Consider the following 16,895-nt stretch of genomic DNA (forward strand, 5'->3'; position numbering starts at 1 on the left):
TGTAGGCTCATTTTAAATTACTAGACCCTGACTTTTGTTGTTGTTGTTGTTGTTGTTGTTGTTGTGTGAAATCAACTAAAATAATTATTGCGATGCATATAATATGTGGGAAAACAAAAAAGAAGTTTTATAGTGTGAATATCACTGATTACAATGCAACGCCGAACGGATACCGACTACAAACAGATTGCATAATTTATTATCACTTATGGGCGGAGCCTGCATGTAATTACAACCCTTTCCTGTGTGCATGTATAACAGTGCTCATTTTCAGTTTCAGTGACTGCAAAAATATTAAATATTTGTAAATATAATATTTAAATAAATGTTAAACATTTATAAAATGTTAAATATAAAATGTATGTTAAATATCTACATTTATTTACAAATAGGCAAAATATTAATATTTAAAATATGTATTTTTATAAATATTTATAAATAACACTAGCCACTGAGAGCAAATCATTTAAAATTAGAAATATATATTTTTTACACGAAAGATATAACTGTAAGTGTACATTTTTTCAAATGTCGGAATGAACTAAGTTAACTTGGCTTATATATTCACTGATGCTCATCTGACTGAACTGTTGCATTGTTTAAACAAAAAAGCTATGCACAACGTTTGATATAAAATGGTCAAATAAATGCAACAACACAAAAGATAAACATGGACTCCTAAATTTGTTGGGGAAATTATTATTATTGTATGATTATTATTTTATTCTTTTACTTTTTCCTTCATATCTAGCCTTTTCAACAAATGTAAACTAAATTCAGTGGTCCAACCACGCAGTATATTAAAGAGTAGATCATTTATACTAGTAACCAAACACTAATATACAAATGTGTATATGCATGTATATATATGCTCTCTCTCTCTCTCTCTCTCTCTCTCTCTCTCTCTCTCTCTCACACACACACACACACACACACACACACACACACACACACTATTTATATAATTTTTAATCATCATAATTTAGAAACAGTCCTGAAGGATCTTAAAGGGATCCAACAAAGATCAAATTACATCCTACAGTATAGCTACATTGAAAATGTTATCAGGCTGTTTCATTTTGCTTTGACTATAATAATTATTAGATCCCTACTGGACAGGTAAAGAAAATTGTATGGGGAGCAACAGGAGTTTAAAAGTCATGAAAATACTTTGATGACAGGAGCATGTTTCCTATTATCATTATAGTGCTCTTGGGAACCGTGTGTTCAAAAAGATCTAGTATTGTGTGTGTGTGTGTGTGTGATATGTTGGAATCCTATTAGGAAATTCCCGTTAGGCAATTTCCCACTATGCTAGAAACTGAATTTGGAATCCTCTTAGGGTTTTTTGACTGTGGAATGAAGCGCTTTCAGGAAGACTCCGAATTATAATCTGAGCAATACCGCCACCTGCTGGTGTATCTGTGCACAACACAAGCCGTGATGAGCGTAGAAGAAGAAGAGTTTCTTACGGCACTTCCGGCAGTGAACGCTGGGATGGCGCTGGACCTGCTGACGGAATTCGCCCTCTGTCATGTGTGCTGATCTCAATTTTTCAAAGACACCCAAATCTACGTACTTTTAGTTTGAGGTATACAGCTTTTTCTTTGTGTTCATTCATTCGCACTTTGTTCAAATGTCTTCCATATGTTTAGAGAGGCATGCAGATTGTGAAACTCCATCACTGACAGCCGGTCAGATTGACTAAAACAGTCAGTGTGGGATGTTTAGGCTACATGCTGCTTTATAAATGGGAAAGTATCATTTTAAGTTCAGAGTAACATGAATATCAAATTTCCTTATCAAACTCATTGAAGTGTCATCGAGTAAGTTTAGCATTGAGATACTGAGTGTTTCCTCAAAACTAACATAAATGTCAAGTAATGAATAATCAAACACCCAGCTAGGGGGATTTTTTAATTGTAAACTGGAAATTAAATATTTTCTAAGAGTCAATTGCACCATATAAAGTCACAGATCCACAGATAGCCTATATCATTTGTATTTTGTAGAAGGTGCACCGCTAGTTTCCTTTAAGTGTGTGTGTGTGTGTGTTTTGCACTCTTTGTTGGTCAGTTCTTATATATTGAAATGTGAACAGCCATAACCCTCACTGAGTGGTAAATTAAGAGTTGTTTTAATTATTATGACTTGTAACAAGTTCTAACTACAAGTAGATTGGTAACGGTTGTCAAGACAAACTTTGATGTTGGCTTGACAAAGCCTTGTCTTAAAGTTTAATCTAGTTTTAAAAATTTGAAGTTTCATGTTTATACAGACACTACAGTAAAGCTAGCTAGACAGACAGATGGATGGATGGACGGATAGATAGAGAGATAGAAAAACAAACAGACGGTCGGACAGATAGAGAGATAGAAAAACAGACATATAGATGGATGGACGGACGGATGGATGGATGGATGAATAGATAGATAGACAGACAGACAGATAGAGAGGAAAAATAGTTAGACAGATAGATAGAGAGATAGAAAAACAGACAGATAGATAGAGAGATAGAAAAACAGACAGATAGATAGATGGATGGATGATAGATAGACAAACAGACAGATAGATGGATGGATGGATGGATGGATGGATGAATAGACAGATAGATAAACAGACGGATAGATAGACAGACAGATAGAGAGGAAAAATAGTTAGACAGATAGATAGAGAGATAGAAAAACAGACAGATAGATAGATGGATGGATGATAGAAAGATAGACAAACAGACAGATAGATGGATGGATAGAAAGATAGACGGATAAAGATAGATGGATAGACAGACAGAGAGAGAGAGAAAAACAGACAGATAGAAAGATAGATAGATGGATAGACAGACACACAGAGAGATAGAAAAACAGACATAGAAAGATAGACAGAGAGATAGAAAAACAGACAGATAGATGGATGGATGGATAGAAAGATAGACAAACAGACAGATAGATGGATGGATAGAAAGATAGATGGATAAAGATAGATGGATAGACAGACAGACAGAGAGAGAGAGAGAGAAAAACAGACAGATAGAAAGATAGATAGATGGATAGACAGACACACAGAGAGATAGAAAAACAGACAGATAGAAAGATAGACAGACAGAGAGATGGATGGATGGATGGATGGATAGAAAGATAGATAGACAAACAAACAGATAGATGGATGAATAGAAAGATAGACGGATAAAGATAGATGGATAGACAGACAGACAGAGAGAGAGAGAGAGAGAAAAACAGACAGATAGAAAGATAGACAGAGAGATAGAAAAACAAACAGATAGATAGACAGACAGACGGACAGATATATAGATAGACAGATAGCCATTTAAACCAGATCAAAGGCCTTTTGCTGGTTTGTTTACATAATAATTGTATTTATTTATTTATTTTTTATCCCCTTTTCTCCCCAATTTGGAATGCCCAATTCCCACTACTTAGTAGGTCCTCATGGTGGCGCGGTTACTCACATCAATCCAGGTGGCAGAGGACAAGTCTCAGTTGCCTCCGCTTCTGAGACAGTCAATCTGTTCATCTTATCACGTGGCTCGTTGTGCATGACACCGTGGAGACTCACAGCATGTGGAGGCTCATGCTACTCTCCGCAATCCACACACAACTTTCCACATGCCCCATTGAGAGCGAGAACCCCTAATCGCGACCACGAGGAGGTTACCCCATGTGACTCTACCCTCCCTAGCAACCAGGCCAATTTGGTTGCTTAGGAGACCTGGCTGGAGTCACTTCTACTTCTACTGGCTGGAGTCACACGCCCTGGATTCAAACTCGTAACTCCAGGGGTGGTAGTCAGCGTCAACACTCGCTGAGCTACCCAGACCCCCTACAGAATAATTTTTGACAATTGGAGTTTGAATTAATAAGCATTCCTTTTGCCCATATGAACATTCCGTCACTGTAAGTCAATGGGATTTTTCCAATGTTGATTGTCTGCTGTGCAAAAACCCTAAATCCGATCACTTGGAAAAGAACCAGAATTCCAGAACAGTCTGAAGGTCTGTGCAATCATGTGTGGTCAGTGTAGTTTGAAGTTTGGTCTTTGTGTAAAATAAAATTCTAAACCAAATTTGTAGAATAATAGTATGTTGGCTTTGTCGAGCCAACATAATGATGTATTTCATTCTCTTGCAGAAGAATGTTTATTTTCAATGGGTGTGAGCCGGCTTGATGTTCTTTATAGAAGGCTTCTCCTCACCAAACTCTTCATCCAAGGGTGGGGGAAGCCAGAGGACCTGAAAAGGTATGCTATACTAAACACAAACACTATGAATGGATAATAATCAAATAATGATGTACAACATAATGCTAAAATAAATGTTTGCAATTGTACAGGTATTATGTTTCTAACTTTTGGTTGTATTTGGCTTGTTCTAAATTATATCTGGTTTGCAGATTTGTAAAGTGATCAGGGTGAAATGTTCATAATATATTTCATGAAATGTACTTATTTAATTATATGTAAATTGCTGTATTGATATTACAGAATATTCGAGTTTAGGAAAATCATAGGCAACAGGGAGAGGTGCAAGAATCTAGTACCAAGGGACTATCCAATATTTATTGACAAAGTAAGATTCACTTGTGTGAATTTTTATCATTATCATATAAGTACTGTAATTTTCTCTGAATAAACATTCTCTCAGTAAATACATTTTATGGTATATGTTGTAGTTTTCTAAACAGTTATTCAATACAAAATGTCTGTACCCACAGGTAGAGGATCACTCAGATTGCAAAATTCACAACGGACATTTCATATCACCTCTGGAGCACTTTGTCCCCGGCATCTTGCCAAAAGAGTCCATCATAGCCCGGTAACCAAAACAAGCACCCACAAACACCAAATGCTAATCTGAAGGATGATAATCTGATAGCATGGTCTTATTGTGAGACTAAATGGCTAGTATTCAAAGTACTTTCAAATGAAGACATATTGTTCCAACATTCCCTGCAGATTCCAGTTCATCGTACCCAAGAAATGGAAGAGACACAGACCAGTCTGTATTCATTTGGCTGGAACTGGAGACCACGTGAGTTTGCTAAAACTTGGATTGTCTTGTCTCTATGATGTCATCATCATCGGTTTAATTTATTATTCATATTTTCCAGTTTTTCTGGAGAAGACGAACCCTGATGGCTAGACCGATGGTGAAAGAATCAGGGATGGCGTCGCTTCTGTTGGAAAATCCTTATTATATCCTTAGAAATGCTAAACTTGCATGTTAGATTGACGTAGAACATAGTGTCAAGAATTCCTTTAAACCTATCAGAGAACTCCTTGACTTTTGAGCAGCACACGGATACAGGAAACCTAAAGACCAACTGTGAGTGTGTCTAACATTCAGTAGTTTAAGATTAAGCATCAATTAAGTGTTAACTGGCTGCAGTTGTGGTGGAAACTGTTGTTGTCCATGTCTATGTGGTATGAGAAATGCATGTTTACATTGTGGATTACGTGTGCTTTATGTAGTCGCTCCAGTCTGAAGAATGTATCAGACCTGTTTGTTATGGGTGGAGCCCTTATCCTGGAGTCTGCAGCTCTGCTACACTGGCTGGAGCGAGAGGGTTTCTGGCCTCTGGGCATGACTGGCATTTCTATGGGAGGACATGTAGGTTCCATTTGGCTCTAATGTTCATGTTGTTTCCAGTCCATTGTGTTCACAAGAACCTGTGGGAAGTCCAAATGTAAAATCCATTAATGATTTATTTATCTGTTTACTTTCTAGATGGCATCATTAGCTGTAACTAACTGGCCCAAACCGATTCCACTGATACCTTGTTTATCCTGGACTACTGCCTCAAGTGTTTTTACTACAGTAAGATTTCAACATTTTCCTCTACTCTTGAGTTTTAGCAGCAACACATTAGACATATTGGTAATTTATGCTGTACCCAAGATCCAATAGTAAATCAAAATAACTTATGTTCCAAACGTCACTATCTTATTAATGCTTTTGATGTTTTTAATGCTAAAAACTTTTTGGCTGCCTTTTCAAAACACAACATTTTAATAAAGTCTGTAATTATGCATCAGCAAGAGGAGAGGTTCAAACATGGATATCTGGATACTGTACTTGTCTCCTCACTTTTTTCACTAAAAATGTGTAGATGTATCTATACTGGATGTCCTGTTTCCATCACTATGCATTCTCTTTATCGCAGCTGATGCTTAATTTATAAGACAATGGATTTAATGATCATTAGTTTTTAAATGGCTCTGTAAAATGAAGCAATGATATTTGCTCACTTGTAACGGGTGCTCAAATTATTAGTGTTAATCACCTCAAAATATTTTTTGTCGGTATTTCAGCTTGTAATTTTCTGTTTAGTTGTAATATTATGTATTATTAATTATTATTACTCGACTCTCTAAAATACTCGATTCTAATTGGTGAACGGTGCCATCTAGTGGGCTGATATTTCTCGGTAACAACCGCACATCCACATCTGAGCCATCTTTCCTGCTTCTCGGATCACTGTGCGATCTCTGCAAGTAAGCTAATAAAATCATTTCAAACCAGATCAATGCTTCATGTGCATTTATTTATTTATTTGTCAAGTAGTCTTGTAATAAGATGCACAATGAGCAGTCAGACGTTCATTAATTACAAAATAAACAACAGAACTCCCGACACAAACCGGAGGTGAATTTCAGCTGTTCAGCGATTTTCTTTTTTGTCACATAATTACATTATTTCAACACAAATCAATATTTTATGTCCATGTATTTATTTATTTATTTAGTAGCCGTGTAATAAGCGGGATAATGTACAGTCAGCCGGTTGTTATCGCAAAATAAACCCAACAGGGTGATCAAGATCCCGACGCAAAACATTGTTACATTATCCCTTACTTCATGTACTTAACTATATTTTTATTATTATACAGGTTATAAAAAAAGAAAGATGCCTTTGAAGTGATGCATAACTTTGAGGAGGAAGATAGAAATGTTAAAATGTGTCTTTATAATACGGTTTACAATGATTTCAGACTCTCCTTTTCATGCTCCAAAAGAAAATAAATAAAAATCGTTAACTTAAACGAATTGTAATTTTTGTGTATTAATGAATTGTAATTTTGAAACATATGTATAAAATCATGAGCACTCACATGAGATGAGGACTCTAGTCATATCAGTAACCTTATAAAAGCTGTTTTATTCTACATGGGGCAGGGGCGCCCTTATGGAGACTGCCATTTTAGAATCACATGACCAGCTGAATACTACTCGCTTAATCTCAGTAACCGTCTTGTTATTGGACACTTTCACTCTTGGATTAAATTAATCATGGCTGATTGTGAATAGTAACATTTATACAATGGCATCTGTAACTAAAAACTATACTGATTTTGTATGATTCTGCATCCACACCACTAGGTGTCACTATAAGTCCAAGATGACACGAGCAAAACGTTACTGAGTGCACCTTTAAATTCTTCTCCCTGCCCAGTAGGTGCTGATATGCACGAAAAATGTGAATCGACAAAATCAAAAGAAGAACTCTTAAGAGCAAAGAGCACTTTGAAGGGCTGTTTGAAAGTGAAGATTTATAGTAAAAAAAAGACTTAAATATTGGTCTGTTTCTCACCCATACCTATCTTATCTCAACTGAAGACTTGGATTTAACATCTGGAGTTGAGTTGATTACTTTTATGCTGCCTTTATGTGCTTTTTGAGCTTCAAAGTTTTGGACCATGTTGACTTTCATTGTATGAACCTACAGAGCTGAAAAATTCTTAAAAAAAAGAAAGTCACACAGATCTGGGATGGCATGAGGATGAGTAAATGATGAGAGAATTTTCATTTTGTGGTGAACTATACCTTTAAGTCATATCAGAAGAATTATATTTATTTTGGGGCATGTCAATTCAAGAATCATGACTGAAGCAAATTTGTATTTGTCATAATTAAGTTTTCAAGTTGAATGTTGACTGTACATTGAAGGTTGAATGCTTAATGAAGAATAACTATAAAGCTTGCCAGAAAGGACTACTCATTTAGCAGTTTTGTGACAAGTAAAGCTTAAACAAAATTTTCTCTGTGGCAGCACAAGTCATGATAAAATGAGTACGAGTCAAAATAATGATTTCTGTACTTGCAAATAGGAGGATTTGAAGGCAGTATTAGTTATGCATACCTGTTCAGCTATGACATGGCTGTTAATAACTTTACCTGCAATGTTTTCATTCCTGTGTCAATGGACTGAGAACCATCAAAACATTTTAAAACACAAGCCACCAAGTGTTACTCTCATGTAAAAAGATTAAGTAACTTAAATTATTTGTGTCTCAATATGATATTGAGATCTTCAACCAACCTAGAAATAAAAGAAAAAATGTATATCCTTTTTTCTTCAGGGTGTTTTAAGTAGAGCTGTGAACTGGAGGGAACTTGAAAAGCAGTATGCTGCACATACTGTGTATGAGGAGGAAATCATCAATATGCTGGAGTATTGTGGGGTAGGTGTGCCATATTTTACATACAAAGTTAAAACAACTTTCAATGAATTTACTTGGTTCAGTCATGTTAAGGAAACCACAAAATAATCAAGATAAAAAGAGGCTATAATTAGTGCCATGCAAAATATATCACATGACTGATAATAAAAGACAAAGGTGCAACATATTTGACTGATAACTCACAACTCGCTGATGCCCTTGATTTTCAGACAGATTCTTTCCGGATGGGCCAGGAATTCGTGAAAAACGCCCCAGGCAGCTTCGACAGACTCACAGACCTGGATCTCACCCATGACCTCCTTAACCTGCACTCAACAAAGAGGGACCAGATGGGGCCAGGCTCGTCAGCCTCGTGTTCTCAGCCCGGGGGCGGAGGTCACACCTCAGACTCGGCCCTGCTGATGGGGCGGAGAGAGAGAGATGGACTGGATCAGATGCTGTCTGCTGTGAGCAGTAGTGGGCCTCATTTGGACATGCTACATGCGAAGAACATCACCTTTGGGTCAGGCCAGCGACAGTCACTGCAGCAAGAGTCTCTCTGCTTCATGAAGGGAGTTATGGACGAATGCACACACATAGCCAATTTTTCAGGTGCGAATCTGATTTTGCTTTGCAAGTGAAGTGGATGTGTTTTTGAATATTTTCTTTACATTTTCCTTTTAATAAAGTTGACTTGAAAATTCTGTCATTATTTAATCCCCCTCATGTCGTTCCAAAACGATAAAAAAAAAAAAAAATTATTCAGCTCTTAAGAAAAAAACACCATAAATGAAACATTCAAGTAGTCTAGAGGACATGTCCAAGTCTTCTGAAGCCATATAGTAGCTTTGTGTGAAATAATGAAATTTAAATAGTTATTCACTGATAATCTTTACCTTGGCCAAAATTTGTGTCTAGCCCATGTTTACATGCAGATTCAAAAATGCCGTATCAACATCATTGATGCTAAAACTATTGGCTCTTCTTTAGCAACTGAAAAAGACGCAAACATTTTTTTAATTCTGGATGTGAAACCAGGTTACACTCAAGCTTCAGGGGAGGGCAAGATTATCAGTGGATAATGGCATACATTTCAGAGTGATCCTCACACAAACTTTTTATATGGCCTCAGAAGACTTGGAATATACGTAAAGTACAAGTCATAGACAAATGTTTTGCCCTTTTTGGAGTCTGACAGCCTCTGATCACCAACTAATTGCAATTGATAATGCATTTCTTCAAAAATGTCTGCTTTGCTGCATGTGGTTTTGGAACAACAAGAATATAAGAATCTTCATTTTTGTAATGATCTCTTCCTTTTAAAGGGATAGTTCACCCAAAAATGTAAATGATCTAATTATTTACTCACCCTCATATCATCCCAGGGGTGTATGACTGACTTTCTTCACCAGAACTCATTTGAAGAAAAATAGAAAAATATCTCAACTCAGTAGGTCCTTAAAATGCAAGTGAATGGAGATTTCTCTTCTGAAGCTCCAAAGATCACAGACAGTCAGCATAAACGTCATCGATACGACTCCAGCGGTTAAATTATTGTCTTCTAAATCGATACGATCGCTTTTGGTGCGAAAAAAGATCACTATTTAAGTACTTTTTCACTACATTTACTTTTATTAATTTGGCAGACGCTTTTATCCAAAGCGACTTACAAAAGAGGAAAACATAAGCGAATCATCTTAAGGAGACAGTGATACGAGAAGTGCCATATTACAAAGTTTCACTAGCGTCAGAATAGCATTCAAAACAGATTAAAGTGCAACAAGAAATGTTTTGTTTTTGTGACTGGTTAAGTGCTCATGGAAAAGATGTGTTTTTAGCAGTTTTTTGAAGACAGAAAGTGAGTCAGCTTCACAGATGGAGTTGGAAAGGTCATTCCACCAACGTGGTATGATGAAGCCGAAAGTCCGGGAAAGTGTTTTGGTGCCTCTGTGTTGGTACAACAAGGCGACGTTCCTTAGCCAACCACAGGCTTCTAGTGGGTGCGTAGCTCTGCAGAAATGATTTTAGGTATGCTGGAGCCGACTCAGTGACTGTTCTGTATGCCAGCATCAGAACCTTGAACTTGATACGTGCATCAACCGGCAGCCAGTGAAGAGAGACAAGGAGTGGTGTAACATGCGCTCTCTTTGGCTGATTAAATACCAGACGTGCTGCTGCATTCTGGATCATTTGCAGAGGTCTAATTGCACATGCAGGGAGGCCTGCAATGAGAGCATTACAGTAGTCCAGTCTAGTTATGACAAGTGACTGAACAAGAAGTTGTGTGGCATGTTCAGAGAGGAAGGGTCTTATCTTCCTGATATTGTAGAGTGTAAATCTACGTGATCTTGCGGTGTTTGAGATGTGGTCTGTGAAATTTAGTTTGTTATCGATGGTTACCCCTAGATTTCTGACCGTTTTGGAAGGCGTTACTGTAGTTGTACCCAGCTGCACGGTGATGTTGTGTTCAACAGCAGGGTTGGCTGGAAAGACAAGGAGTTCGGTCTTGGCTGGGTTGAGTTGCAGGTGGTGTTCCTTCATCCAAGCCGAGATGTCTGCCAGGCAGGCAGAGATTCAAGCAGTCACTGTGGTGTCGTTGGGCTGGAAAGACAAGTAGAGTTGCGTGTGATCTGGATTCAGCTTTCGCCTGTCTCAGCGACTCAGTGACAGACAGCAGGGCAGTCTCGGTGGAGTGTCCACTTTTGAAGCCTGACTGATTGTCATCCAGCAGCTTGTTCTGTGAGAGATAGGCAGAGATTTTATTTAAAACTGCCCTTTCAAGTGTTTTTGCCGTGAATGGGATGAGAGAGACTGGTCTGTAGTTTTCTATTTGTGTGGGGTTAAGTGCAGATTTCTTCAGCAGCGGGGTTACTCGAGCCTGCTTAAATGTAGTGGGAAAAGTGCCTGTAAGTAGAGATGTGTTAATTATGTGAGTGAGTGCAGGTAAGATGGACGGAGAGATGGCCTGGAGAAGGTGAGAAGGAATGGGGTCAAGGGAACAGGTGGTGGGGTGGTTGGAGAGGAGGAGTTTAGAGACCTCAGTGTCAGTCAGAGGAGAGAACATGGAGACAGGAGTTGCATACAGGAGACAGGTGTTTGACAGGGTGAGGTGCCGAGAATGAATTGCTGATGGTTGTAACCTTATTAGTAAAAAATGTGGCGAAGACATCTGCTGTCAGTGATGTGTCAGAAGGGGGAGGGCAGAGAAGTGTGTTGAATGTTCTAAACAAGCTGTGAGTGTCTGTTGTGCTGTTGATTTTGTTATGGTAGTCGGAAGTGTTTGCAGATTTAACGTTATCTGAAAAATTTGCAAGCAGAGACTAATACTTACCTAGATCTGCTGGATCTTTAGATTTCCGCCATCTCCTCTCAGCTGCCCTGAGGTCAGTCCAATGCTTTACGAGAGTGTGGAGTTCAAGGGGTCTCTCATGTGATGTATTCGCGGTGCCATAATACAGAGGTAATCTCACATTCTCCACTCGGTTGAGACATCCAGGATAAGCACACAAACGCACCATTGTAAAGAAACAGATAAATGCAGATCTAAACCAAAACCAACCAAGCTACTGTACAGCATTCCTCCTCACTTAAACAGCGCTGCTCTTCCGGGTGTGACTCACGTGCGTCAGTTTTGCGTGTTTCAAATGCCAATGTGATTACGTCATGCACTTACCACTGCAGAACGGAAGCATGATTTAGAGTTTTAAAAATGTACTTAAATATTTATCTTTTGCACCAAAAGATAAAAGACATTAATTTAACAGCTGGTGTCGTATGGATGACGTTTATGCTGACTGTGTGTGATTTTTAAACCAAGCTTCAAAAGAGAAATCTCCATTCACTTGCATTTTAAGGACCTACTGAGCTAAGATATTTTTCTTCAAATGTGTTCTGCTGAAGAAAGAAAGTCATACATACCTGGGATATCATGAGTGTGAGTAAATAATTAGAGAATTTTCACCAGAGAGTGCAATAAGTTTACAACATATTCTCATTCACAAACATGCCCTGTGCAAATAAGTGTGGGGCAAAGAATGTCTTGCTTCTCAATAGCAAACAACAGAAGAGAAACTTAGTCACAAGGAGAAACAAGTCAAGAGTTCTGACACCTCTGTTTCCAAACCAGCAACTCTGAGCACCGATGTGAAGCACTTCCTCACAGTAACATCTTCCTGTAGTTATTTCAGTGAATTCAGTTCAATAGACAATAAAGAGATTTCTCATTCTTGTACTCTGTCTCCAGTGCCTGTAGATCCCAGTCTGATCATAATAGTCCAGGCAAAAGAAGATGCATATATTCCTCGAACTGGAGTTCGCAGCTTACAGGAGATCTGGTCTGGCTGTGAGGTTCGCTACCTCAATGGAGGCCACGTCAGCGCTTACCTCTTCAAACAAGGACTATTTCGGTGAGCAGAAATGAACATATTGCAACTTGTAAAAATATGTGGTTATAACACAATAATTCAACTGTAACTTATTGCTACTTTAATATATGGAGACCCTTAGAGGACAAGGAGGGAATTTATTTTCTGAAATATTTTTGCTTTCCTCACAAAAAGTTTTGTGTTCTCTTGCAATTATTTTAGGTTTTCTTGCAATAGGTTTATACATCCCTTACAAGAATTAACCATGGTTTTACTGCAGTAACCATAGTTGAACAAAAAACACTTTTACCATAGTAACCTCAATTTAACATGGTTTGACTACAGTTGTTCTTACCACTAAAAATATGGGGCGAATTCCAATCGAAAGTGATCATCCCTATGCCCTACTCACTATGAAGGACAGAGCTCTTGATGTGGGCACTCTGAAGGGAGCATGACATGACAGTTTGAATGTAGCCGACACTAAAAGTCTTGGAACAGGGCCCTTTGTGAAAAAATTTACTTTCTTTCTTTTGTTTGGAACGACCCTTCGAGTGGCGTCCCCTTCTCGAAGTGCCCTCCAAGGGCACAAAAATGCAGGAAATTGGAAAAACAGAATGGTTACTATAGCCATGGTTACTGCAGTTTTATTATAGTGAATCCATGGTTAATTTTCATAAGGGCATTTTTTTTTTTTTAAGTGTGGAAGCCCTGGTTTTAAAAAGTAAAAAGTAATTTTATAGTAAAACTGTAGTAACCCTGTTATTATTATTTGTTTTTTTGCATAATAAATATGATTTTTATTACCATAATTTAGGTTTTTCTGTATTATTACTATGGTATTACTATGAATATTGTGATTAAAATAGGGTTACTCTTGTAAAACTATGAAAAATTATGTATTAAAGGTTTTACTACAAATACCAGTTGAACTGTTAAAGTAGTAAAACCATGGATAATTTTCATAAGGGATCGATAAAGCTATTACTGTGCAGTGTAAAATATATAGTATGTAAATATATATATTATATATAAATATATAGAGGAAGACATTTTCACACAATTTGTGGTCCCACTTTATATTAGGTGTTTTGAACTACTATGTACTACATTTAAAATACATTCAATACAATGTATTTATTGTGTAACTACATGTTGTTTTGCAAAATTCTCACAAGATATACATTTGCTGCTATTGAGGTAGAGGTACTGTATGGGAGGTTTAGGAGTGGGGTTAGGGGTTAGGGTACGGGTAGGTTTAGGAGTAGGGGTAGAGTTAGGTGTTTAAGATAAGTGTTCAGGTTGGGTTAGGGGTAAGGTTAACAGTGTAACTACAGATGTAATTAAATGCAGGTACTTTAAATGTAATTACAATGCAAAAGCAATTTTGTACATAATAAGTACGTTGTGTCAAATGCTTAAGTAAATAGTAGTTAAAGACACCTAAAGTGGGTCCCAAGTCGATATGCGAATATACCAAGAAGTTAGGAGATAGAAGACCAATCGCAATTCACTGTGCAGATATTATAATGATGTCGTTGCTGTTTGTTACATTTTGAATGCTGAAAATTCTATTGAGGTATGTCAATGGGAGATTTTCAAACTTGAATTTGTATATTTCTTATGTACAAAGTTTTCATAAATAGATAGCACACCTGTTATCCAAAAAAACAAAGTTTGAATGGAGTCTGTACATTTAGTGCTTTGGGTTGAATTAATTGCAGAAATGTAATTCTTTTTCTTTGAACCAGAATGTTTGAGGAATATCAAAACAGTGCTGCATTTCATGCGCTGCAACAACAACAACAAAAAAATATTTTGGACCATGTATCCATTAACCTTTGCGTCATTTTTGACCTCCAGGCAAGCAATTTATGACGCCTATGACCGGTTTCTTCAGAAGTATTCCAGCTTTTAGCCATGGAATTTTTGGTACTCAGTACGGACAAGAATCGTGGCATTTAGAAAGTATGATGTGGAGGAGAACACTGAATGTGATGGCCCTGATGTCACAAAGAACCTTGTAACCGAAACCAACAGCCTGGTGCTACCCAAGGAGAGACCGTATGCAGTATTTGAACAATAATCTGAGCTGTACAGCAAAACTTACATTGACTATAGTCAACTTACCCTTGTGTGCAACCCATACAAAACCCTGTTTTCCTAACCATGCTGCCTTTTATCACATATCATGTCTGAAACATACTTAACAAGGAAGAGACAAAGATGTGCCTCCAAACCCATAATTCACTCACTCATCAAGGTGTCTTTAAACCTCTTAAAGGAGCAGGTCTTGGAGAAATATGTTTTGAATTGTAGGGTAAATGACTGAAGTGTGCCATCAGAATCTCTCCTTAACATGTTATGGATTACTTTAAACTTTAGGTTCAAATCAAGTACATAAAAATGATTAAAAGATTATTGTATTTCCCCAACAACTCTCAGACAATCACAATAGAGTAGTATTTTTTTTTTAGAGTGTTATGTTTTTTTTTGTTTTGTTTTTTTTAAGGAAATTAAGAAAGTAATTTGCCCTGTTTAGCTACATTATTATTGTCTTCAACTTTTAAAATGTGTCTCTGAAAAAAAAAAAGTGCAAGAAAGTATTTAAAACAAAAAGAGCCCAAATAGCTCTTTTAGAGATAATGACAGCAAATTAAAATCCTTCCAAAATGTAGACATATCTTTGTGAGTGTTAGTGAATATAATATTTACAGTCACACTTTGACTCTTTGAGACTGATGTGTTAGTTAGGTGATGATGGCAAGAAACAGACACGAACACAATTTAAAATATATACTTTCTGTGAACTGCATTTTGAACTTTGCTTCATATATTTCAATCGTTTAATTACTAATCACTGCCAAATTCTACAGTAATATACAGTGTACAATAATAGTGTTTATTATTGCATTTTTTTGTGTTGTTACCTGTAATGATACTTTTATCTGATCCATCATGTGCTCACTATTCACTGTATTCATCAGAATTAATTTCTCTGTTTCTCCATTATAAAATAAAAAAAGAAAATCCTAAATATGTTTTTCCCTCAAAATGATCTTTAAACTAATTGTTGCAACAAGGCCACTTTTAGAACTGCATTAACAATGTGGTTAAAATGTGATTGATATTGGATTTAATAATTCTCTGCGTAGGAAATGTGCTTTATGTCTGTCTGTTAAGATACCGTATATCTAGTTAATAAAAGCTGAAACTGTTATCACACAATTTCCCAGAAAGAAACCACAGAAATATGATACGAGTGATGTGGAAGACAATATGAAGCAAAATATGTTTTTCCAGCTGATTTTAATGTATAAGAGGTGATCAAATATATTTGGTTCTAATATGTGTGTAACTGTCATAAAAATAATATTACAATGTAGAACATTTAAATAGCCCCTAAAAATAGGCTTAAATTTGCTATAAGCAAAATATAGTTTCTTATTTGTTTCTTTTGAATTTGGTGTAAAATAGGACCAGGACATATTCTAGATAGGTTTCGTGAAAATTGCCCACATTGTAGGTAAGTTTATATATATATATATATATATATATATATATATATACACACACACACACAGTTGAAATCAGAAGTTTACATACACCTTAGCCAAATACGTTTAAACTCAGTTTTTCACTCTTCCTGACATTTAATCGTAGAAAACATTCCCTGTCTTAGGTCAGATAGGATCACTACTTTATTTTAAGAATGTGAAATGTCAGAATAATAGTAGAGAGAATGATTTATTTCAGCTTTTATTTCTTTCATCACATTCCCAGTGGATCAGAAGTTTACATACACATTGCCTTTAAATTGTTTAACTTGGGTCAAACGTTTTAGGTAGCCTTCCACAAACTTCTCACAATACGTTGCTGGAATTTTGGCTCATTCCTCCAGAAATTGAGGTCAGTGCTTTGTGATGGCCACTCCAGTACCTTGACTTTGTTGTCCTTAAGCCATTTTAAAACAACTTTGGAGGTATGCTTGGGGTCATTGTCCATTTTGAAGACCCATTTGTGACTGAGCTTTAACTTCCTGGCTGATGTCTTGAGATGTTGCTTCAATACATCCACA

General features: G+C 36.8%; 1 protein-coding gene across 2 annotated transcripts; it reads left to right on the forward strand.

Annotated features, from left to right (window-relative positions):
* Nucleotides 1-1,482: 1,482 nt before the first annotated feature.
* LOC127417604 (protein ABHD18-like) lies at nt 1,483-15,854 on the forward strand. Of its 2 annotated transcripts, XM_051657643.1 has the most exons (14): nt 1,484-1,591; nt 3,438-4,009; nt 4,146-4,254; nt 4,498-4,582; nt 4,728-4,828; nt 4,969-5,044; nt 5,124-5,208; nt 5,311-5,338; nt 5,485-5,623; nt 5,741-5,830; nt 8,373-8,474; nt 8,684-9,065; nt 12,697-12,859; nt 14,681-15,854. In XM_051657643.1, exons 2-14 carry the CDS (start codon nt 3,934-3,936, stop codon nt 14,733-14,735), a joined length of 1,491 nt encoding a protein of 496 aa, XP_051513603.1. In that variant the 5' UTR covers nt 1,484-1,591; nt 3,438-3,933; the 3' UTR covers nt 14,736-15,854. The 2 variants fall into 2 exon arrangements, with proteins under 2 accessions (XP_051513604.1, XP_051513603.1); XM_051657644.1 differs by lacking the exon at nt 3,438-4,009 and having other exon boundaries at nt 1,483-1,591.
* The last annotated feature ends 1,041 nt before the right edge of the window (nt 15,855-16,895 follow it).

The sequence above is a fragment of the Myxocyprinus asiaticus genome, chromosome 27 (genome assembly GCF_019703515.2).
Source record: "Myxocyprinus asiaticus isolate MX2 ecotype Aquarium Trade chromosome 27, UBuf_Myxa_2, whole genome shotgun sequence".
In the NCBI taxonomy this organism is placed as follows: domain Eukaryota; kingdom Metazoa; phylum Chordata; class Actinopteri; order Cypriniformes; family Catostomidae; genus Myxocyprinus; species Myxocyprinus asiaticus.

What these genes read in the sequence shown, in the direction of transcription:
- LOC127417604 (XM_051657643.1), top strand. Translation starts at nt 3,934, where the DNA reads ATGTTGATTGTCTGCTGTGCAAAAACCCTAAATCCGATCACTTGGAAA. An exon ending in AGGAAACCTAAAGACCAACT is followed by an intron (nt 5,339 to 5,484) that starts GTGAGTGTGTCT and finishes TGCTTTATGTAG; the next exon opens with TCGCTCCAGTCTGAAGAATG. An exon ending in CCTCAAGTGTTTTTACTACA is followed by an intron (nt 5,831 to 8,372) that starts GTAAGATTTCAA and finishes TTTTTTCTTCAG; the next exon opens with GGTGTTTTAAGTAGAGCTGT.